At 42.7% G+C, this 23918-nt stretch overlaps 1 protein-coding gene across 3 annotated transcripts in view; it reads right to left on the minus strand.

Annotated features, from left to right (window-relative positions):
- The window catches only part of SECISBP2 (SECIS binding protein 2), a 57904-nt gene that overhangs the window by 17255 nt on the left and 16731 nt on the right, over nt 1–23918 (minus strand). For 2 of the 3 annotated variants that reach the window (XM_073344907.2, XM_073344906.2), the window contains exons 8-13: nt 23501–23650; nt 18813–18917; nt 17182–17313; nt 14951–15083; nt 7382–7551; nt 5591–5729 (exon numbers count right to left, since the gene is read on the minus strand). In XM_073344907.2, the coding sequence (XP_073201008.1) occupies nt 5591–5729; nt 7382–7551; nt 14951–15083; nt 17182–17313; nt 18813–18917; nt 23501–23650 (829 nt within the window). The remainder of the gene's footprint in view (nt 1–5590; nt 5730–7381; nt 7552–14950; nt 15084–17181; nt 17314–18812; nt 18918–23500; nt 23651–23918) is intronic. The other variant, XM_073344908.2, reaches the window with a different exon arrangement.

Genomic DNA, 23918 nt, shown 5'->3' on the forward strand with positions numbered 1-23918 from the left:
GCCTTTGGCTTCAACAGAGTGCTTCCTGCTACACATACGCAAATGCCCTTCTGTGGCTTGTCAACTTGGTGTGGGCAACACTGTAGATCAACTTTTAGTCTGTATAACTTAAAACACTGATTTCCCAAAGAAACAGTGGTGCCAAACACTGAGATCACCTGCTTGGGATGGATATCAGAGCCATAGTGTGAGCCCCAGGTGCATGCAAAAAAAGTTGTAAGCACCATACAATTTTGATGTCATATGATTTTAGGGGGGCTGTACTTTTGGAAACAGTTGCTCAAACAACCTCTAAACTGGAAAACTAACCCTATCTCAGGCCTCCATTGGGCACAGCAATTTCCAAAACAATTCAAGCAAGCATGTGGATTTTGGAACACTTGGAAAACTGGCTGTTAAACAGTTCAGTAGTCTCAATCTTCATTATAATGGATAAACACAATTACAAATACAGGGGAAGTTTAGTTCTCTTTACATGTATTCAGGATTTTCAGAGAAATTCTTTAAAAATTGAAGTATATTCAAGTATGTATATTCATAACATATACCGCATTATTCTGTACAGATTTAATTGGGAATAATGGAATACAGTTAAGAAAGGGAAATGTAGCTGATATTTTAAAACCCTCAGTAACAATATGATTTATTAGCCTGTGTGGAGCAGTTTCCTTTTGGAAATGGTGGAAGTGGAATCCCTGCTGAATACCTCAGACTAGACAAAAGAGTTAGCCATCTATATTGGCAGAGGAACAACGTTGGACTAGATTAATAACTGGTATATTTCTGATATGGGAAATGTAAGAAAGAGTGACTCCACAGCAGACGCCAGAATTTGGCCTCACCATTAGAAAGAAATACGTTTCTCAGCCACCCTGCTGAGTCTGTGTTAATTGAAATTGCCTGTCAGTTTTACAAGATCAATGTTAAATGCAGAAGCACATCCAGAGACACAGATTGTTCTAAAAGTAACAAGATAACAGCTGTTCTTTATGGATGGTACAACTTTGTTTTCCTAAACTCCAGAATAAGATTTGTGAACCCCCCACTCTTGCATGCTTACCTTGTTTGTTTCCTTTTAGATGTAACAAGTGGGATGAATAAACTTATTAAAGTCTGCCATGTCCCACTGATTTTAGAATGGTTATGTTAAAGGATGGGTAGATGATAAAATGCAGATGTGACAGGACATACGTTGGAGTGTGAGTGTAACTGTACGTACATATGATTAAATGAGAAATGAAAGATTAAAGGTTGAGGTGCCAGCCTTAAAATTAGATCATTTGGCTGAAGAAAGCAGTGGATGAGATAGCCCGATAACCCTGTGCCCCAAGGACAGGAGGGCCGAAGAACTGAAGAACAAGATAACATCATTTAGTCATTGCTGTGCCATCAGCATGATTGACTATCACCTCGAACATGAGAACAGCATGATGAAGCAAACCCTATAAATTTGTATGAGGATAAATCCCTATAAAAACAGACCCTGAAGACTGAGGACTTTGGGTCTTAGAGTAGCAGCTGTGTTAGTCTGTATTCGCAAAAGGAAAAGGAGTACTTATGGCACCTTAGAGACTAACCAATTTATTTGAGCATAAGCTTACGTGAGCTAGAGCTCACTTCATCGGATGCATGCTGTGGAAAATACAGAAGATGTTTGTTTTTATACACACAAATCATGAAAAAATGGGTGTTTATCACTACAAAAGGTTTTCTCTCCCCCCACCCCACTCTCCTGCTAGTAATAGCTTATGTAAAGTGATCACTCTCCTTACAATGTGTATGATAATCAAGGTGGGCCATTTCCAGCACAAATCCAGGGTTTAACAAGAACCTCTGAGGAGCAGGGGGAGGGGAATGGGGTAGGAAAACAAGGGGAAATAGGTTACCTTGCATAATGACTTAGCCACTCCCAGTGTCTATTCAAGCTTAAGTTAATTGTATCCAATTTGCAAATGAATTCCAATTCAGCAGTCTCTCGATGGAGTCTGGATTTGAAGTTTTTCTGTTGTAATATCGCAACTTTCATGTCTGTAATCGCGTGACCAGAGAGATTGAAGTGTTCTCCGACTGGTTTATGAATGTTAGAATTCTTGACATCTGTTGTGTCCATTTATTCTTTTACGTAAAGACTGTCCAGTTTGACCATTGTACATGGCAGAGGGGCATTGCTGGCACATGATGGATATCACATTGGTAGATGTGCAGGTGAACGAGCCTCTGATAGTGTGGCTGATGTGATGAGGCCCTATGATGGTGTCTCCTGAATAGATATGTGGACACAGTTGGCAACGGGCTTTGTTGCAAGGATAGGTTCCTGGGTTAGTGGTTCTGTTGTGTGGTATGTGGTTGCTGGTGAGTATTCACTTCAGGTTGGGGGGCTGTCTGTTGGCAAGGACTGGCTTATCTCCCAAGATTTGTGAAAGCATTGGGTCATCCTTCAGGATAGGTTGTAGATCCTTGATAATGCGTTGGAGGGGTTTTAGTTGGGGGCTGAAGGTGACAGCTAGTGGCATTCTGTTATTTTCTTTGTTAGGCCTGTCCTGTAGTAGGTGACTTCTGGGAACTCTTCTGGCTCTATCAATCTGCTTCTTCACTTCCGCGGGTGGGTATTGTAGTTGTAAGAATGCTTGATAGAGCTCTTGTAGGTGTTTGTCTCTGTCTGAGGGAGAAAATGAGGTTGTATTGCAGAGCTTGGCTATAGACAATGGATTGTGTGGTGTGGTCAGGGTGAAAGCTGGAGGCATGTAGGTAGGAATAGCGGTCAGTAGGTTTCTGGTATAGGGTGGTGTTTATGTGACCATCGTTTATTAGCACTGTAGTGTCCAGGAAGTGGATCTCTTGTGTGGACTGGACCAGGCTGAGGTTGATGATGGGATGGAAATTGTTGAAATCATGGTGGAATTCCTCAAGGGCTTCTTTTCCATGGGTCCAGATGATGAAGATGTCATCAATATAGCGCAAGTAGAACAGGGGTGTTAGGGGACAAGAGCTGAGGAAGCGTTGTTCTAAGTCAGCCATAAAAATGTTGGCATACTGTGGGGCCATGCGGGTACCCATAGCAGTGCCGCTGATTTGGGGGGGGCGGGGGGGAGAAAACCTGGATTTGTGCTGGAAATGACCCATCTTGATTATCATACACATTGTAAGGAGAGTGATCACTTTACATAAGCTATTACCAGCAGGAGAGTGGGGTGGGGGGAGAGAAAACCTTTTGTAGTGATAAACACCTATTTTTTCATGATTTGTGTGTATAAAAACAAACATCTTCTGTATTTTCCACAGTATGCATCTGATGAAGTGAGCTGTAGCTCACGAAAGCTTATGCTCAAATAAATTGGTTAGTCTCCAAGGTGCCACAAGTACTCCTTGACTTTGGGTCTGATTCTGCAAACCAACCTCCAGGAGCATCTGACACGGCCCTGCTCCGTCCTCGTGTCCAGGCCACCAGGCCAGTGACTTGGCACGAACAACTCCTAGGCTGGTAACTATAACAACTTTGCAGAACTTGTGTGTGTATGTGTATGAGAGTGAATGAGATGTTACAGCTATAACTGATTTCTTACTCTGATTCTTTCTGTATTCACAATAAACATGGCATTTTGCCTTATCCCCTTTATAAGATCCTGCTGGTTTTTATGTTATTGGTATAACAACAGATCAGATGACCTAAGAGACAGAGATTCTCTAAAGACATAGATGCACACTAGGTAACACTTCCCTGGGAGGCTACTACGGTTTGACAATTTGGGCAATCTTTGTACAATTTACAAATTCTGTTTGATATTGGAGACTCTGCATGCCTATATCAAACTTCCAACTTCATTTTCAACATGGGGCTTGTTTGCCTCCATATTGAGCTAAAACCCACAGGAACTGACAAAAGAAATTCTTGCACCTGACACAAGGATAATAATGGAGGGTTGTTAAACTTTGCTGATCATCCATTCATATGGAGCGTCCCTGGACAAACAGCTACCACCCATGGCAAACCTGTTTTTCAAGTCTGAATTCCAGGGGTGGTGGTACGTGGACTTCCTGGGGACTTTCTTTACTTGACAAGGCAGATGAGGGATGGGGGGATGGGGAGAGGAGGGAAGGGCAGAGTGGGGTTACTTGACACAAGGGACTGAAGTTTATGAAAAAGGGTCACTCACCAGCCATTTTAGAGTAAGCTTGTGCAAGACAGCAGAAGAGCACTGTATGCAGGGCTTAGAGTAAGGGGGAGAAGAGACCAGGAGCAGAAAGCTGGCTGCAGGAGCAAAACAGACTCCATGATTCAGAGAAGTCATGGGCTGCAGGAAGTGGATCCTTGACACCGTAGAGGCCTCTGAAGCATTTTCTGCGCTTATGCCAGAGTGGCGCGGAAACTGAGCAGGGAAGTGTGTATAGATATTTTATTGGTTTTTGTACATCTGCATGTTTCTTGTGCTAGCTAAAGTAAAATGACTGGAACCCATACAAAGTCTATAATCCCTGAAGAAGTGAAGTATAAATCCAGAGTGCCCACAAGGTTGGAGCTCTGGGAAAGGGTATGTTTAAGCTTCTAGGGAGTCTGGGTGGGAGTGTCAATGCTATTGGGCTTAGGCCCCCGGGAAGGCAGGACCCCATTTCAATGAAGTGGTGACAGAGCCAGTGCCCATAAGTGTGCCAGAGGGGTCAAGAAAAGACACAATGGGAAGCTTAAGAGTACACAAGCCAAGTGTGGTAGGACCCAATCACAGAGCATGGTGAGCGTCCAGCAGGAGGAGTTTCAGAGGAACAGCCGTGTTAGTCTGTATTCGCAAAAAGAAAAGGAGTACTTGTGGCACCTTAGAGACTAACCAATTTATTTGAGCATGAGCTTTCGTGAGCTACAGCTCACTTCATCAGATGTTTACCGTGGAAACTGCAGCAGACTTTATATACACACAGAAATCATGAAACAATACCTCCTCCCACCCCACTGTCCTGCTGGTAATAGCTTATCTAAAGTGATCAACAGGTGGGACCTGTTGATCACTTTAGATAAGCTATTACCAGCAGGACAGTGGGGTGGGAGGAGGTATTGTTTCATGATTTCTGTGTGTATATAAAGTCTGCTGCAGTTTCCACGGTAAACATCTGATGAAGTGAGCTGTAGCTCACGAAAGCTCATGCTCAAATAAATTGGTTAGTCTCTAAGGTGCCACAAGTACTCCTTTTCTTTCAGCAGGAGGAGCTTTACCAGGGCTGTGACACCATTACAAATACAGTAAATCCAATGTGCCTAGAAAGGAGGCAACAACAACTAGACTTGCAATTATCCAGCAGCACAGACATCAGTTCGGACATGCTCTTCTAGCTGGGCTGGAATTGTTCTCTGCAAAAAAAAACTTTTAGAAAACCCCTAGTGGAGGCCTGAGCTCTATACTAATCTTCATTTCACAAGTCTTGTGTAAAAGTTTTTTAAAGCAGCAAGTGCAATTACACCCACACAGCCACCTACGCATTGTATTGTCTACTCAGCAATGTGACACTGCTGGTGTGGTATCCAGTTAGTTAGCTCTTTAAAAAAATTAAAGAGCCTCCCCCATACCAATAAAAAAATAAGACATTCAGCATCAGGAAATACCTGTTTTGGTATCCTGAGTAAGTGTCTGATCTTCAGTTTTGGGTTCTTCACACTGATGAACAGTATCTCCATCATCTTTTGGAATTGTTGTCTGTTCTAAAAGGTGCTGTTTTCGCTGTTCTCTCTCTTTCAAAATAATCTTAAACATTAAACAGTTCAGTGTCAGGCAGGCACCAATACAATCAAGTTTTAACACCAAGACCAAATACACAAACACCAACTCCTCCATGTCACTAACATTTGAGCTTCATTGTGGGTGTATCCCCTCACACCAGGCTTAAGCAGCCTGATGTCAGAGTAAGTGTAAAGACTCAAGCCAAAAGCCACATATGCCCTAGCCTGCCTCTGTATCAAAGGGGAAAAGATGAATTTTCTGCACCTACATTAACATTGATGCTTTCTAATGGATACCGTCATAACTGGAAGAGAGACTTTTAGTGGCCAACTACAAGGACTCAGAGAAAAGCTGAAGATTAGGGATGAGTCAGAGCAAAAAGTTGGCCCAAAACAAAGGGGCAGATAAAAGCACTTAAGTATGAACGTAAAATATGGGAGTAGTCCAATTGCATACACATTTAAGGTAGTTTGCTGGATTGACGCTTTATTCCCTCCCATCCTACTATGTAAAATCCAGTCAGTTTGTAGTACATCAGTGTTCCTCAACTGTGGGGGCGAGGCATGGGGGAGGGAGGGAAAAGAGACAAATCTGAGGGGTACAGAGACGACAAAAAGGAAAGGAGAGTGGTGGTACAGGGTGATAAAGGGGAGTATTGGGGATGAGGAAAGCTGTGTAACACTGGATCCAGTCTGATGACTCATTCCAAGTGTACTGCTATAGCTAGAGCAGTGGACCGCTTCTTGAAATCAGTCATCCTTCCCTGCATTTGCAACAGCCCCCAGCGTAGCTTGCTATTGCAGCAGGTAACATGTATGGGGCTACTGGCTCAGTTGACTGGTCCAAGCTTTGTGACCACTCACACCACAGGGCCCAGTTTAAGAGGGGAAAAACAAGAAAAAGCAAAATCAGATACTCCTATTACAATGGCTACTAAATGTACTAAACACTGTACAGACCCCAACCCCCCAGAAAGCCCACAAAACATGGTCCACATCCCTTAAGTTTACAGTCTGAAAACTGATAAACAAAGGGTGATGTCGTTGTTGCTGCTTGTTAGCTATAGTTTTTATATTGTACAATTTTCAGGTGCACTTCAGCAGTACAGAGTAGTTATTAAGCCATCCTAACTGGCTCCATGAGGATCTCCTTGTACTAAGGAATCCCAGGTGAAACTGAACTAATGCTACGCCACTGCCCACACCATAAAAGGGATGCCAAAGAGGTATGCGAAGGGGCCTGGATGTCCTTATATTTTCAGTTTCCATAAAAGCTCCATGGGCAACCAGGCAGAAATTAGAGAAGCTTTCGGGCTGCTCTAATTTATACTAGGGATCAGACCATCCTGCCCAAACCTGCACTGAGCACAGTCTGGCTAAACTAAAAAACTTGGTACTTAATACGTTTCCCCATCCCAAAGAGTTGAGCACTTTTTCATATAGACAGTCCTTGTGCTATAAAGTGGCTTGAGTTAGGACTAGAAAATGCTGATTTGGAACACTGAATAATATATTTAGCTTCATCATATACAAAGATTTTTTTTTTTTAAAAAATCAAAGATATCTAAAACTGAATTTGTAGGAAGGCTAAAATCCAGATTAATACATTTAACAGATGATGGTGATTGCTTAAAAAGATAATAGAGCTATTTAATAAAAGGTAATAAATTGGAGCACCTTTTTAAGAGATGTTGGTTTCTTTGCTTTGGGGACTTCTCTCTGCTTTCCTTTCTTTACCAAAGGAGCGCTGGAGTCCAATGGATTATGTGGTGTCTTCCCTTGATTTAATTGTTGATTTTTTGTTACTGTTGTAGTTTCCTTTGAAAGCAATGGTATGGCACCGCCAACTGAGATAAGAGAGTTTTAATCAGACAGCTGTAACTCAATGTTAACATCTGAACAAAATCTAAGGCAAATTTAGTGTTTGGTTGTCATATGCAACAGGTCCCCTACCATATAAAGAGGCATTTTTTAAGCAATATTGAGCTGGGGGGGAGGGGGCGGGCGGAAGAAGAGCCTCAGTTTATCTCGGCTCCTTCCCAAAAAAATATTACCCCACCCATCTCTATTAATTAGCTCTGATCTCTCAATCTCAAAAACATGGAGAAGAAATTAAGCTAAATATTGCAATGCAGGCTATATTCAATTTAATACCAATCTAATTTGGGATATTTTAGGAAACCTAAAGTTCTACTAGACTTGCCATTTGGGATTTCGTCCCCTCCACAAACAGATTCTATGGTAGCTTCAAGGATATGCTAGAGCTTCTAGAATTATTTGTTGTGAATAAGTTAAATGTGTCTAACCTCCTGCACCCCTCTTATTTGTGAACTGCTTGCAAGCCAGCACCACACTATTTCTACTGGAGTGTAACAAATGAACAACGAGATATCTAAGGTACTTATATGGCTCCCATCATCATCTCAGCACTTCAATCCTTAATGTATTTATCCTCACAATGCTCCCATGAGGTAGGGAAGTATTATCCCCATTACAGATGGAGAACTGAGGCACAGAGACAGTAAGTGATTTGCCCAAGGTCACACAGGAAGTCTGTGATACAGCACAGACTGCACCTGGATCTCCCAAGTCCCAAGCTAGCACACTAACCATTAGACCATCTTTCCTCTAACATGCTTCCAATAAGGATTTGTAGATGCATTAAGTCTATGAAACTTTCAGGATCTGCACAGAAATCATTTTACCTTAGTACTTCAATGAATAAGACATCAGAAGTAACAGCAGAGTGAAATTGCCACACTTGTTCCTGAAAATATTGCAAGTCACTTTTTGTATCTCCCAGCCACCTCTACTTAGAGCTTTCAAGGGAATTTGCATAGTATCTTTCTAATATCAAGCAAGTTACTCAGAGCTGATTAGCTACTGTGCACTCAGATTACTTAAAGCTGATACAAGACAGCTTCTCTTTTCAGGCTAGACTTAGTAAACGAGAACTGAGTTGAGAACACAGCCAAGGAAGTTCTGCAATAGAAAGGTGTGTGTAGGTAGAGCTAAAGGTTACGTGCTGCTTCATGTCCAGTAATATGCATAAAATCCTGAGGCTCCAATACATCTGTCAAACTATGCATATACCTGCGTATTCACAGCCTGGAGAAAAATAATTAAGGGCTAGGCTATACTTGTGAGTTACAGCGCAATAAAGGAACCCCAGGTGCCCTAACTCACGACCCATCCACAATGGCAAGGCACGGAGAGCGCTCTGACTCCACGGCTACAGCGCTGCTGGTACTCCACCTCGGTGAGTGGAATAACGTTTGTATGGATGCCCTGGTCCTATAGTGAGATCTGATCTGTCTCCAGAAGTGTCCCATAATACCTGTTCTAGCCACTCCGGTCATCACTTTTGAACTCTACTGCCCTGCCCTCAGGTGACCAACCGTCAGACCTGCCCTTTAAATTCTCTGGGAATTCTGAAAATCCCCTTCCTGTTTGCTCAGCCAGGTGTGGAGTGCTCTCAGTGAATCTTTCCAGGTGACCATGCCTCCATGTGCCAGGCGAGCCCCAGTATGGAACAATGGCGAGGTGCTGCACCTCAGTGTTTGGTGGGAAGAAGCTGTCCAGTTCCAGCTACGCTCCAGCTGTAGGAATTACAATACCTTCGGGCAGATATCAAGGGACATGATGGAAAGGGGCCATGACTGGGACGCACTGCAGTGCAGGATTAAAGTGAAGGAGCTGCGGAATACTTACCGCAAAGCCCATGAGGCAAACAACTATTCCAGTGGTGCCCCCGCAACCTGCCGTTTCTATGAAGAGCTGGACGCGATAGTTGGGGGCGACCTCACCTCCATTCTGAGGACCACCATGGACACTTCAGAGCCCAGTTCAACAAGGCGGGAGGAGAAGGAGGAGCAGCAAAGCGGGAGCGAGGGTGCTCAGGCGGAGGAAGATACCCTGGAATCCCTAGATGCATGCAGCCAGGAGCTGTTCTCAAGCCAGGAGGAAGGTAGCCAGTCGTGGCAGCTGGTGCTTGGGGAAGGCCAAACACCAGAGGAGGTTCCCGGTAAGCGGCTTTTATTTTGGGAAGGAAGTTATTTGATGCAGGCTCCTGAGGTGAGGAGGGTTAGGGCTGCACGCATGCCTAGATGCGGAATAGGGTGTTGATGGGCTCTCTCACATCATGGTAATCGGCCTCAGTGATCTCTTCAAAAGTCTCATCCAGAACTTGGGCAATGTGCTTACGCAGGTTTCTTGGGAGAGCCACTGTGTTCCTTGTCCCAGTCAGGCTAACTTGTCCACGCCACTGTGCCGTGAGAGGCGGGAGGACCATTGCTGCACACAGGCAAGCTGCATATGGGTCAGGATGGAATCCACATTGCAGCAGAAGACCCTCCCTTGCTTCCCAGGTCACCCTCAGCAGCGAGATATCTTCCAGGATGAACTCCTGTGGAAAATGTGGGGACAGTGTACAGTATAGGGACCCCCTGCCGCTGTTGGCTCTCCCCAAGGCACAGAAATCCAGAGGATAGTACAGTCGTGAAACAATCAGTCACGCTTGACCCTGTACTTACTCAGCATTTTGGGGCTCCTGTGGGTTATGTGCGCTCGCTTTGGGACAGGCAAATTATGCTATTGTGTAGATTGTGCTTGCCCTTAAATACAGGGGAAATCATTGCTCTGTCTGGTGTAAACAATGCTGCCTCTGTTAAGTGTTGCATTTTGCCTTTACAGATGCAACACTGAGATCTCAGCCATCCGTGTTATCACCGGCCGAAAGACTCCAAAGAATCAGAAAGAGGCCATGTATAAGCAAGGAAGACATGTTGCATGAAGTAATGCAGCATTCAAGTAATGAAAATCAAAAAGTGTAGGAGTGGCGGGAGAGTGAAAGGAGGATCCGCCAGCAGAATGAGGAAAGCCGGCACAAAAGCGTGGTGCTCTGGCAGCAAAGCACAGATCAGCTGATAAGCATAATGGAGCGCCAAGTGGACTCTATCCAGGTGCTTGCAGCCATGCAGGCGGAGCACTACCGCGGCCCACCCGCCCCTGCAGCCCTTGCCCCAAAACTGTTTCCCTTGTGCCCCCATGTCACCCCCAACCCACTTTCCCCAACATCTGGGTTCTTACCGCCACCAGCTGCCTCCAACACCTGTAGCTTCACCACCCAGCCCTGAAAACTACGACCCTTACCCGCTGCACTCAACCCCCATCACCATGCAGTATAGCCATCCTGAAATGCAGCACGCGTTGCACAGCACTCCAGACAAGAAGGTCGAGCATGATAACAAGACATACACAAATCTGTGATTGTCCTGTTCCCCACCCCACCCCCTTGCCCTTTCTGTTTCCCAAGCAGTTATGTTTCTTTTCAATAAATGGATTTTTTGGCTTTGAAAACATTCTTTATTATTGCATAAAGTAAAAGATACCTTAGCCCAGGAAAGAAACAGGAACTGCAAGTCAGCGTAGCACAGATTCCTAACACTGGAACCACTGCAATTCACTCCCGTGCAGGGCACCAGACATTACTGGTGGCTTTCAGCCTCAAATTGCTCCCTCAAGGCATCCCAAATCCTTGCAGCCGCGTGCTGGGTCCCTCAAATAGCCCTGTTCTCTGGCTGTTCAAATTTAGCCTCCAGGTGTTGAACCTCCATGTTCCATGCCTGAGTGAATCTTCCACCCTTCTCTTCACAAATGTTATGGAGGGTACAGCACGCGGCTATAACCGTGGGGATGCGGTCATCGGCCAGGTCCAGCTTCCCAGAGAGCACCAGCGGCCCTTGCAATGGCCAAAGGCACACTCCACAGTCATTCTGCACTGGGTCAGCCTGTTGTTGAACCGCTCCTTGCTGCTGTCAAGGCTCCCTGTGTAGGGTTTCATGAGCCACGGCATTAAAGGGTAAGTGGGGTCTCCAAGGATCACAATGAGCATTTCGACTTCCCCTACGGTGATCTTCTGGTCTGGGAAAGAAGTCCCAGCTTGCAGCTTCCTGAACAGGCCAGTGTTCCGAAAGATGCGTGCTTCATGCACCTTTCCGGGCAAGCCTGCGTTAATGTCAATGAAACGCCCACAGTGATCCACAAGCGCCTGGAGAACCATTGAGAAAATACCTCTTCCGATTAATGTACTCGGAGGCTAGATGGGCTGGTGCCAGAATTGGAATATGCGTGCCATCTATCGCCCCTCTGCAGTTAGGGAAACCCATTTGTGCAAAGCCAGCCAAAATGTCATGCACATTACCCAGAGACACAGTTCTTCTGAGCAGGATGCAATTAATGGCCCTGCAAACTTGTATCAACACGATTCCAACGGTCGACTTCCCCACTCCAAACTGGTTAGCAACTGATCGGTTGCTGTCTGGAGTTGCCAGCTTCCAGATTGCAATAGCCACCTGCTTCTCCACCATCAGGGCAGCTCTCAATCTCATGTCTTTGCACCGCAGGGTGGGGGCGAGCTCCTCACAGAGCCCTATGAAAGTGGGTTTTCTCTTCTGAAAGTTCTGCAGCCACTGCTCATCATCCCAGACTTGCATGACAATGTGATCCCACCACTCAATGCTTGTTTCCCGAGCCCAAAAGCAGCGTTCCATGGTGGTATGTCCGTGAATGCCACAAGCAAACTCGTGTCATATGCGTTACTTGAGTCAATAGCATCGTCGGAGCCCTCACTGTCACTTTAGATCACAAGGAATAACTCGACTGCTAAACAGGACACGCTGGCGAGACTCGTCAGCATACTCCTCAGCAGTTCGGGCTCCATTCCCGCAGACTGAAAGGGAAGACAAAGCACGCAGTACAAAAAACGCTGAAAGATGGCACCAAATGTGGACGGAAGCAAAGGGAATGCTGGGATGCGAAACAATGCATCACGGGTCTTTGGGACAGGACCCAGAATGCCCCACACTCCCCGCCCCCTTCCCACAAGCCACAGTGCCAGAATGGGAAGAGGTGCTCTGTGGGATAGCTGCCCATAATGCAGCGCTCCCAATGCCACTGCAAGTGCTGCAAATGGGGCCATGCCAGTGCGCTTGCAGCTATCAGTGTGGATAGACTGCAGCGCTTTCCCTACTGCGCTCTAAGGAGGCGGGTTTAACTCACAGCGCTCTACATCTGCAAGTGTAGCCATGCCCTAAGAAATTACTCAGTGTTGTACATTTACTGAGCCCTTGCTAGCATTCCTGAAGGCAAAAAATATAAATACTGTAGTCGTTTGTATATGGTTATAGCATTTCGAAAATTAGCCCTTAGAGTCAAACACTTTACCTTCAGACATTAATAAATCCAAGTGTGTTTGTCTTGCCCTCTAACAGTTATAATAAAACAAAATAAGGATATTGCTCAATTTAAGTACTCAAGAACCAATCAGCTGATGATTTAGAATTTAAACTATGATGTAAGGCAGATCCTAAGAGATTACTATTTGTTGTTTCTAGGACCAATTAACAGACATTTAATAATCTCTGAAGCTGTCAAACAAGTCAGTAATTTAACATAGTTAAGATGTGATTTCCTTCCAGTTCTTTAAAATGACAGATGTCTATATATATATATATATATATATCATCCTTTATAAAATTTAAAGTTGTTTAAATTACTATGACTGAGCCACTCTCTCACTTTCACCATACTCTGAAAATGAAGCACAAAGGTAGAAAGGCAATAATGTGAATAAATGCTATCTTTGTCACACTATTAGATTGCTGTGGCTTTTCCTATTCTCTTTACTTTTTTGCAGCTATATCAGCTGTTAGCATAAAGGTATTTCACAACCTATAAGCCAGACTCAAAATTTTGGCTCAGTCTCAAGTGATTTATTGTGAACACTTGAGTCTCAAAAAGTTCTTAATAATGCAATAGCTGTCTTATCCCTCCTCGGTACAACCAAGACATTCTCATCCCTCTTACGAGACAATGCCAGACACAAGTAATCTAATGTAATTACTACTACAGGGGCAGACGCTATGATTCATGATGCTTTACTTCCTGCTACACCACTCGCCCTGTCCCCACCTAAAATTATCCTCATGTAAGTACTTTTAAAAACTACTCTGTGATTTAGGATTAACAATTGTAGTTGCTAGAATCTCTCCAATATTATATTTTGGCTGCCTTTAATGCTAGAAGAGAGATTATACGCAAAGTATTCCAAGTTCTCACAGTGAACAAAGACAAAAAACACCGATAATTGATATCCAGTTATTCCTTTGAAATCTCAAGAATGGCATGGCATTAAAAAAAAGTTATGAAATTAATTTTACCGTAAAATTAATTTTACCATATAATAATTTATTGTTACTAAATTATTTGTAACAATGTACAAATGTTACTGAGCCCTGAGTTACAAGGGCTCGGTAATATTTGTATATTGTCAGTATATTGTTTCCACAGTACCAAAATAAGGAGAGAAATTCTTAATCATTGCCGAGTGATATGGATTACTAAGTTTTTCCTTTCTACTTGAACTAATGTAGTTAAATGTAAGTTTTCCTTACAGGTGATCTACAATGCAATGTGTTGTGCCATTTTTGTTTCTTTAGGATATACAAATAAAGCTTGAAAGCATTTCTTTCCCTCACCATAGCCAGGTTTTTGCTCATTTTTTACCTTACAACTAACTAGTCTTGTCTTTTGTTTTTGCCTAGATAACTCTTCCATGAACCAGGGAATTGCTGTGGGAGTTCTCAGCCCTCAGCTGAAAGGGCTGAGATGGAAAGGTTTGAATCTTTACCAGAGAGCTTTTCTCCCAAGTGTTAGTCAGGAGTTTCAGTTAAATCAGTGTTAAAAAAAAATGAAACTGACTGAAATTCTGTTCACTTTCATTTGCTCAGGTTCCAGTCTTGCCACTTGCAATGTCATAATCTTATCAGTTCCCCAATTGTCAATAAGGAAGACCTCAAGCAAAGGAAGAGCAAACAAGACCCGACAGTTTTAATTTTAAAAACAAAAGCTAAAACAGACTTCAGCCATCCCCATACATCATAAAGCAGAAGAGAGACCAAATATGTCCCCCTCTTGCCAACTCTTCAGGTTAATTTTCAGTCATCTTTCCAACCCATCTGAATAGATATTATCCAGCTAAATTGTAGTTCTTCCATACCTCCACCCCATGTTATCTATCTTAACTTTTCATATAGAACTTTGCTTCACTTTGATTTTCTTGTCCATCACAAATGTGAAGTATATTCCTCCAATTACCACATATTAAAAGTGAGGCTATTTTTAAATTTCCCATATTTGAAATCAACACAGTTGACATGAAAAAAGGAAATTAATCATAGCTTATACCTGAAAGCACCACAGGTTTTGAGGACTGTTTCGATTTCTCTGCATGTTGCTTCTGCTCCAATACAGCCAGCATGCCTCCCAAATCCAACTTCACTGGAATCTGACTCTTCTTTCCACTGCTCTTAGAAGCTTCCTAAGAAAGACAGGAACAAAACAGGGGTTGTCCCATTTCAGATCTTAAGAGGCTGCATTTCTTGTGACGTACAATATACTATGGACACATTCATTCAGGAATATTTGTGTTCAAAGATTAAAACAAGTTAAAGTGGAAAAAACACATCAAATCTTAATGTTTTGGAACAGTGATTGTTTTGGATTAATGATGTATGTTTTTTGACACCTACTGTAATGGAGCATCAAAGACCTCTTTACACTAGCTTCAGCAGACATTTCACGACTGAACAGGCTTCTGCTTTGGGAAGTATGTAGGGTACCTTTTACTAAAAAGGCTTACTGGAGTTACTAATTTTACTTCAGAAATATATAGGATAAATAGTTGATGCATTTTTGTTTTAGGCAGCTGTTTTTCAACACCTGGGCCTGGTGCAGACACTTCACCCTTCCCCAGGCCTTTCTTTGAAAAGAATTCTCTAGTGATTCCCACTTTATGTGCAGTCATCTGACAAATAGCCTTATATTCCTGTCTCTCTATTCAAGAAGGTGGGCAAGTAGCCTCCTCCATGGCTGGCACTATTCTTCTCAGTAGCCTCTTCTGTCCAGAGACAAAATTAATTTTAGATCCAAATTTACAGAAGCTCCATGTACTTGCTTTTATTACTGTAAATAAATAACCTAACAGAGGCAGAAACATGAAACCTAGGGTATGTCTTTACTATAGCTGTGCCACTGTAACATAGACACTTCCTACATCACCAGAAATGGTTTTTCCATTGATGTAGTTAATCCACTACTCCAAGAGGTGGTAGTGAGGTCAGCAGAAGAATTTTTTTTATCAAGCTAGCTGTGTCTACACCAAGGGTGAGGTCAACCTTACCACAGTACTCCAGGTGCAAAATTTTTCATAGTCCTGAGTAACATGACTAAGTCAATCTAATTTTTAAGTGTAGGCCAGGCCTAAGGTTGCAGAAAGTACTAACAAAATGTTATTTTATAGCTACCTAAATAAGACACAAGACAATCTCTGCAGGATCATGGTCTTCTTGATTTCTGTACACAAACCATGCCAGAGTAAGCAATATACCCAAACCAAGGTTGCCTTCCTAAATTGTTGTAACTCTTTCTTCCTTCATAGTCCCAGCCATCATCATTTTAGTAATGTACCAACCCAATAACAAGCCAAGCCAGGAAGCAGGAGACTAGGGCATTCTGATTTACTTCCATTACCAGAGCTATGCTACAACCTAGCTCCGCATGGCTGACTACTAGCTTGCCCTACCACCTGTTTGATATCAAGATAGAAATAATTTTGAAGAGCTCACTAAAACAGTAAAAGCATTTCTCAAAGTTTAGAGAGAACAATATAGACCCAGTAGAATGCTAATAAACCCAAGTCAAGCTTGATCCAGCAAGAATTTTTTGGAATAAGGCAGCTTATGTCTTAAAAGGTAGCTTGGGGCAGCACTGCAGCCCTAGAGAGAAGTTGCTTTCCTTCCACAGCTTAAAAATGATGAGCCTATGGTTGGATGTAGAAGGGAGAATATAATCTCTGGGTGTGTAATATACTTCAGACTCCAGCACAAACTGTTCCTGAATTCTTAAGACACTGGTTTAGGATAGGGCACGTCATGATCAAGTCAGATGGGCTAAGGCAGTGGTTCTCAAACTTTTGTACTGGTGACCCCTTTCACATAGCAAGCCTCTGAGTGCGACCCTCCCCCTCCTTATAAATGAAAAACACTTAAATATATTAACACCATTCTAAATGCTGGAGGCAAAGGGGGGTTTGGTGTGGATGCTGACAGCTTGCAACCCCCCCACCTCATGACCCCAAGGGGTCCCGACCCCCAGTTTGAGAACCCCTGGGCTAAGGGGACAACCTCCAATACTTAAAACATATATACTGCAAAAACAAGTGAAGACACTGGCCAAATTTCTTCACATCTGATAACCTAAAGTGGCTTGATTTACAAAGGTGCCAAGTGCTTCCAACTAAAGAATCAGGTCACTTACTGTAGATACAAAAAAGATACACCTGCATTTAAGCTTGAATCTTTTGGTCCTTATTGCATTTTCAGCCTATGATCACTTACTTTCTATGGGAACTGGTTTACCTGAGGTTTTTTTCTTTCCAACATAGCAGATAAAGCCTGTTTCCCTGTTTTTTTCCCTGCTGTTACAACAGCTCCCAAGTGCGACATATCATTTTGATAATGGCGGTCACAGGACTCTTTGGTTAGATGTACCTTTGAAATTTAAAGACAGAAAGTGCCAAGAAGGAACAGAAAATGTTTAGACTCCAGTCATATAGACTTAAAACACCAAAATGTAAGCAATATGAATATCTGCAGGGGAATAAAGGGAGCATGTGGTAGTCAAGTCTACCTATAGTAACAGGAGCTGTGACCCAGACCTGAAATAATAAGCAATGAGTTTCCTCTCACTGTGAGGAAACAGTGAGCATTTACTGGCTGCTAGATTAGTCAACTACATCCAAGCCCTCTCTCTTTCTTCAGTATTTCTAGTTTGCCTACTATGATAGTACCTAGATTCTTCTAATGCAATGTCTCATTCTTTTCTGGTTGGTGGTGAAAAATATTTTTGCGACCCCTCTACATTTATTACAACAATAAAAAAAATATGACAAACCTATATGGTGGGTGTGTGTGTTTTGAGACCATGCTTCATCTCACAAACTTTGAAGGTTTGGGCTGCCTCCAAGTTATTCTGGAAATTTTATATTTTTTGCTTTAGAATAAAAGTTTTTAATACTTTGTGAACACACCCCACCCTCCAATTGTCTTTTGTTATCCCCCTGCAGATCACAGCCCAAAGATTTATAAACACTACTCTAGTGCAACACAGAAATGGCTTAGGGCTTGTCTACCCACTCACAGTGCTACTGTAGCAATTAGCCAAGACACTACCTATGCTGACATGACAGTGCCCTCCTATCAACACAGTGCTGTCTATACTGGGGGTTAGGTTGGTATAGCTATGTCACTTTTCCACACCCCTGAGCGATGTAGTTATGCTGACATAAGTTGATAGTACAGGTCATGCCTTAGATTTACTCCTTCACTATAGAGTAATTTTGAAGTGGAAAATAGTGAAAGGAATGCATATGCAGGTAGATTACTTTTGCCAAAAAGCTGCACAGTTCTTACCCTTGCTGCAGACTGGCACTGAAATGTAGTGTTCTAGGTGCCCTAGATATATAATTGAGTAGATTTAACACTGATCAGGCTGCAGAGCCAGAAGCTGAAGATACTCAGCAACAGACATCTGAGAGTCTAGGTGGGTGTGATAATATCTTTTATAGGACCAACTTCTGTTGGTGAGAGACAAGCTTTCGAGCTTACATATGACCTGAAAAAGAGCTCTGTGTAAACTTGGAAAATTGTCTCACACCAACAGAAGTTGGAGACAATTTTCCAAGTTTACACAGAGCTCTTTTTCAGGTCATATGTAAGCTCGAAAGCTTGTCTCTCACCAACAGAAGTTGGTCCTATAAAAGATATTATCACACCCACCTTGTTCTCTAATGTCCTGGGACCAACATGGCTACAACACTGCAGTAGACACCTGTGTCCATTTTCCCTTACTCGTTCTAAGAGCAAGCCTCTTCACCAAATAGAAGCACAACTACTATGGAAATTCAACATTTTAAAGTTTCCATTTTTCTCTGTTCGGTTTTTGGAGATACAAAGCAAGTGTATGGGAGTCATCTGACAAGATTTCTTACTTCAGGCTGCCTTCTGCTAACAGGAGGAGTATAGGATGATTTCTGAGTCCCCACCCTGTTTTTTCGGTCAGCGGCAGCTGCCAGGTCAGGAAACTCTTCAACATCCTAAATAAAATACAAGCCATCATTTTTAAAGAAGACAATCAGCTCCAAATTCCCAGCTACAAATCAAATATACATTCTCTCCCTCTCTTCCACATAAAGAAACATACATCATCTGTTTTGGTGTATAGAGGTTCACAGATCTGAGTGCGTCTCCTTCAACTATTAACAACATCTTAATGCTTAAAAGCTGCAGAAGGCACAGATTTTGCATATGGCAGCAAACAATTCAGAGATGAAGGGATTATTTTTTAAAAAAAAAAAAAGCTTGCATTAACAGATGCCAGACCTTGAATCTTTTCTTGTACTCTGAGTGCAGTCAGTACTGCAGCCAACTAGTATGGACAGTTAAAAGTAACAAAATGGCTCCTTTTAGGAACCACTCTTTAGATGATTTACAAGCATTCTGAACTACAAAGCCCCCATTTCCAACTCTAGCCTCCAGTTATGTAGTTCTGACTTAAAAAGCGTAGGTGAGAGAGAAGGGGGACAAAATAGAGTGCCACAAGTTTTGGACTATGGAATTGTGAACTCAAAGAAATCAGTATATGCACGTTTTGATACAACTGACCATGTATGTTTACAGCGAAACAACAGCACAGAGAATGCATGTATGCAGTATACAATATTAAACGAACTAGAAGGCCACGCTCTTGTTGCTTCTGTAGGCCGAGGGCATTAAAAAAAGCACATTACAGGCTCCTTGACTGCCTTCATTCTCCGCACAAGCTCCTTGTATGCCATGCTCCAATCTCCCACAATTTCAGGGACTCCTTGCAGCCACCCCACCCTCCACCTCAGGCCAAAGATAGCATGGCCCTCCATTCTCTCCATGCCATGGGCTCTGTGTGCCCTCCCCATTTCCTGCTGCCACATGCCAGGAGCTCTGTGTTCCATTTGTCCTCCTCCTCCCACGCCAGGAGTTTTGTCCCTGCTCATTTCCCCACTCTGCCACATGGTAGGCATCTCTCCCCCATGTTCCCTTTCCCATACCATTTTCCATGCTTTCCCCACCCACCCCACCCCTGCGGTCCCCTCTGTATGTGCCCTCATTCCTAAAAAGGCCACTCACATATTCCCAGAATACGACATTTCAGTACTTCTGGGAATGGCATGTCTCCACTTCCACTGGAAGCCACGTCTAATTTTGTATCAGATAGGAACAAACCTTCAAAAAGCAGGACAAATGGCCTGCCTACTCATTCCTCCCTATTCCCTATCCCCACATTCTCATTTCTTTTCTTTTTTTCTCTGACTGGGAGGTAAGTAATTCAGGATGTCAACAATTTTAAACTGTACTTGGAGGACAGGCAGATCTGAGATGGGTGATATAGATACACTGGAAAGTGTTAATGGCTGCCATCAACTAGTTCTTCAATCTAAAGACCATTACAGAGGTAGCTGAAGCTGCTACAAGATTCAAGGAGCTCCATGAATCCCCTATTTCCCCCTTCAGGTTTTTTCAATTTTTACCCAGATCAATTGGAGTTTTGCCCACTGATGCTTAGAACATCAAGTTTTGGAACTGACAGGATGTGGTGTTCAAATATCTGTAATGAACAGACTGACATCTCTGAGCTGAGTGAAAGACTTCTTTGCTCAGCCAATTAGCACCATAACACTATGCTTAATGGAATTTTTGAATATATTAAAAAAACAGTTTTCAATCAAAATGTACTTTAAAATGCAACTCACACTAAGTAAAACTGAATGTTATCTATGAAAACTACTTCTCAGTTTTATTTGTGCAATAGCTAAATTACAATAGGAATTTAGAGTAAAAATAATGCTGATTAGAACTATTCTTTTCTGGAGGCAGGAAAAACAAATTTACATTAATACTCTCACAGTAACCTTAAATTGCCCAAATTACACACATATTTTGAAATAGGTCTGTTGTAAACATATACCATTTATATAAAGATAGGAGTACTTATGCCTTCATATTGATCAATTTCAGCAGGAGTTGCATGAATCTGAAGACCAAATTGGGTTATACGTAGGTAAGGTGGAAGAGTTAAGGTTAATATGAAAATCTTAAAAGGGAAACCAATTTAAAATCTAGACAATGTCAAAAAAATAGGGTAATCTGAGGTCCTACACATGTCCTGCCCTCCAAGTCCCAGTCAGTTCAACGTTTTACCACACATTTTTGAAAAAGCCTCTCTCCCCACTGCTGTAGGAGGAAAGAGCCACACAAACAAATGGAAACTGCTTCATTTACTAGAGAAACAAAAATTAACATACAAAGTGCTGTCCAATGCACAAACACAGGAACAATTCCGTAATCTTAGGGAAAAATGTTCAGAGTTACTACTTACCATTAAAAGGCTGTTTTTTTTTTTTTTTAACATGTAATACACAAAAATGTACATGTGTAATCTTTACCTAGCAGAATACCTGATTTTCTCCTGAATAATTATATTGGACAAATCAACTGGATCTTCCCCCACTCCAATATAATACTTAATCTGAAGCACATGACTAGGGCTGTCCCTAGCTATTTTGGTGCCCTATGCAGCCACCTCACGGGGGAGGGGGGGCTGTGTGGGGCCCCAGGCCTCCGCGGGGGGGCCCCAACCCCAGGCCTCCGCAGGGGGGAGCAGCAGGGCTGGCCACTTCCTGCAGGAAGTGGAGTGACCCAACCCCAGCCTGCTCTGCTCCCCTGGCTCCCAGCCTTGGGGGGAGGGGGGAACCGTCCCTCAGCACTCACCGGTGGTGCAGCTGGGAGCCACGGGAGCGGAGCAGGCTGGGGCCAGGTAGCTCTACTTACCGGTGAGTGCAGGCCCGACTGCTTCTAGAGTCCTCAGGGGAGTGCGGGCGGGGCTGGGGCAGAGCAGGGGCGGGGGCTTGGGGAAGAGCCGGAGCAGCATGCAGCTACCCAGGGCACCAGGAAATTTTGAGCCCCAAATTTCCTGGTACCCTACGCAGCTGCATACTTTGCATATGGGTAAGGAAGGTTCTGCACATGACACAATGTTAGCTGTACAGTGTAGCAAAGCAATAAGAAGCAGATTTTAATTGCTTCCTTTGCTACCAAAAAGAAATCCCAAGTTGAAGGTTTTAGTTGCTTGTAGTCATGATGCACATTATGGCTGCAAATCCTGCAGAGGAATCTACTAGAACTGGTGTGGAATTCAGTGGGACTTAACATGTCCAAGGGTCATGCTACCACACCCTGTTTTCCCCTCTGATCTCCATTGTCACATACAGAGTCTGAATTGCCTAACTTCTCAGTTAGGGTTTTGTAACATACTGTTGTGACATTGTCTAATTAAAATATAACCATGCAAATCATCATTGCTACCACTGTTATATAATTGCAACGAATCTTATACAAAGTGTAACACGCAGCCAGAAAGGGTTAAATAGCTTGCAGGCTAACCAACCCAGAGCCAACCTATAGAGACATATTAGAAATGGTAATTAGGACCATTCGATGTTAGATTGGCTAGAACTTTGAAATGCAAACCTATATTGTTAGACATTAGAAGTGATACTAATTGTCTGTGTGCACTCAAACTTTACATAGGAACGATCTGTTTAGCCATCTGTGACTAGAACTATTAATTCAGATACCAAAAGGGAGTATTAACATTTAGATGAATCTTGGGTGAAATAATGTCAATGTCTATATGTCTCTTTGAAGTTTGTGATGCAGCACTTTATCCATTAGGCAGTCTATGTTAATTTGTGTAACTAATTACTGGTGGTGCTTAGGAAACAGAAGGTTACATCAAAAGCCTATTGTTTACCCAGGACTGTATGGTCAAGTGGCTGCTAGAAAACTGTATCAAAAGACCCTTGGGTCCTGATCCTGTTTATCTCAGATCTGCTTGAGGTTTCATGCAGGGGAACCCTAAGCCACAAGGACTGAGATCCCAGTTCTGACTGGACCACCCTGAAATATAAACATAGGACTATAACCTATGGACTACTTCTGAAAGAACTCTTTGCATCTACAAGCTCACCATCTCTGCTATGAATCTGAATCTCAAGATTGACTCATGTCTGTATGTATACTGATCTTTTAACCAATCCTCTCTCCCTTTTCTTTTTTTTAAATACATTTTAGTTTAGTTAATAAGAATTGGCTGTAATTCTTATCGTGTATTTAAGTAAGATCTGGAAGATTCATTGACTTGGGAAGTAATATGTCCGATCCTTTGGGACTGGTAGGACCTTTTTTTGTATGATGAATAAGATTTGTTAATCCTCATCATATCTAACGTGGGTGCCTCGGTGGAGGCCTGAGGCTGGGTTACTTTAAGGAAAGTGTGTTGTTGGTTTCTGGGTAACCAGTGAGGTTATTATGGAAGCTGTTTTGTGCTGGCTTGGTAAATATAAGTATTGGAATATCCACCAGCTTTGGGGATTGTCTGCCCCATTCTTTGCAGTTCACCTTAATTGAGTGACCTCAGCTGGATCCCTTGGGATTCTGGTCACAACTGTACTTTAGGACTAGGGAGAAAATTACCTTCTTAAATATACATACAGAATCAGTCTACACCACAGACCTGAATCCAGGTTTCTACAAATTAGAAATCATATACCAACCCCTTAATGTGCACACATTTCGACTGTACCTCAATCCTCGGTGGTTCCTGTACTATAAAGCTGTCATTTTGAGGTTTTTCCACTTCAGGATTTGATTTAGGTTTCTTTTTCTTTTTTTTCTTCTTCTTTTCTGATCCTTCTTCAGGCTCGGTTTCACGAGCATCATTTCTTGTTTTTGTCTATTGAAAGACCACGAGTGGAGTAAATCAACAATTTACAGACGACTAGTATCAGAATACAAGTAAAAATATTTTTTAAAAAAACACCAAACTTATGCAAATGATCAAACATGTACAACAAAGTATGCCCTAACCAATCTACATTGTGATAGCATATGGGCAGAGTTTGATCATCATTTAAGACCCAGCAGCAGTCAGAGCACAGCAGAAAACATATTGCTGTAAACGTACTGCACAATTATCACAGCATACCTTGGATACAGTGATT

The sequence above is a fragment of the Lepidochelys kempii genome, chromosome 5 (genome assembly GCF_965140285.1).
Source record: "Lepidochelys kempii isolate rLepKem1 chromosome 5, rLepKem1.hap1, whole genome shotgun sequence".
Lineage (NCBI taxonomy): Eukaryota > Metazoa > Chordata > Testudines > Cheloniidae > Lepidochelys > Lepidochelys kempii.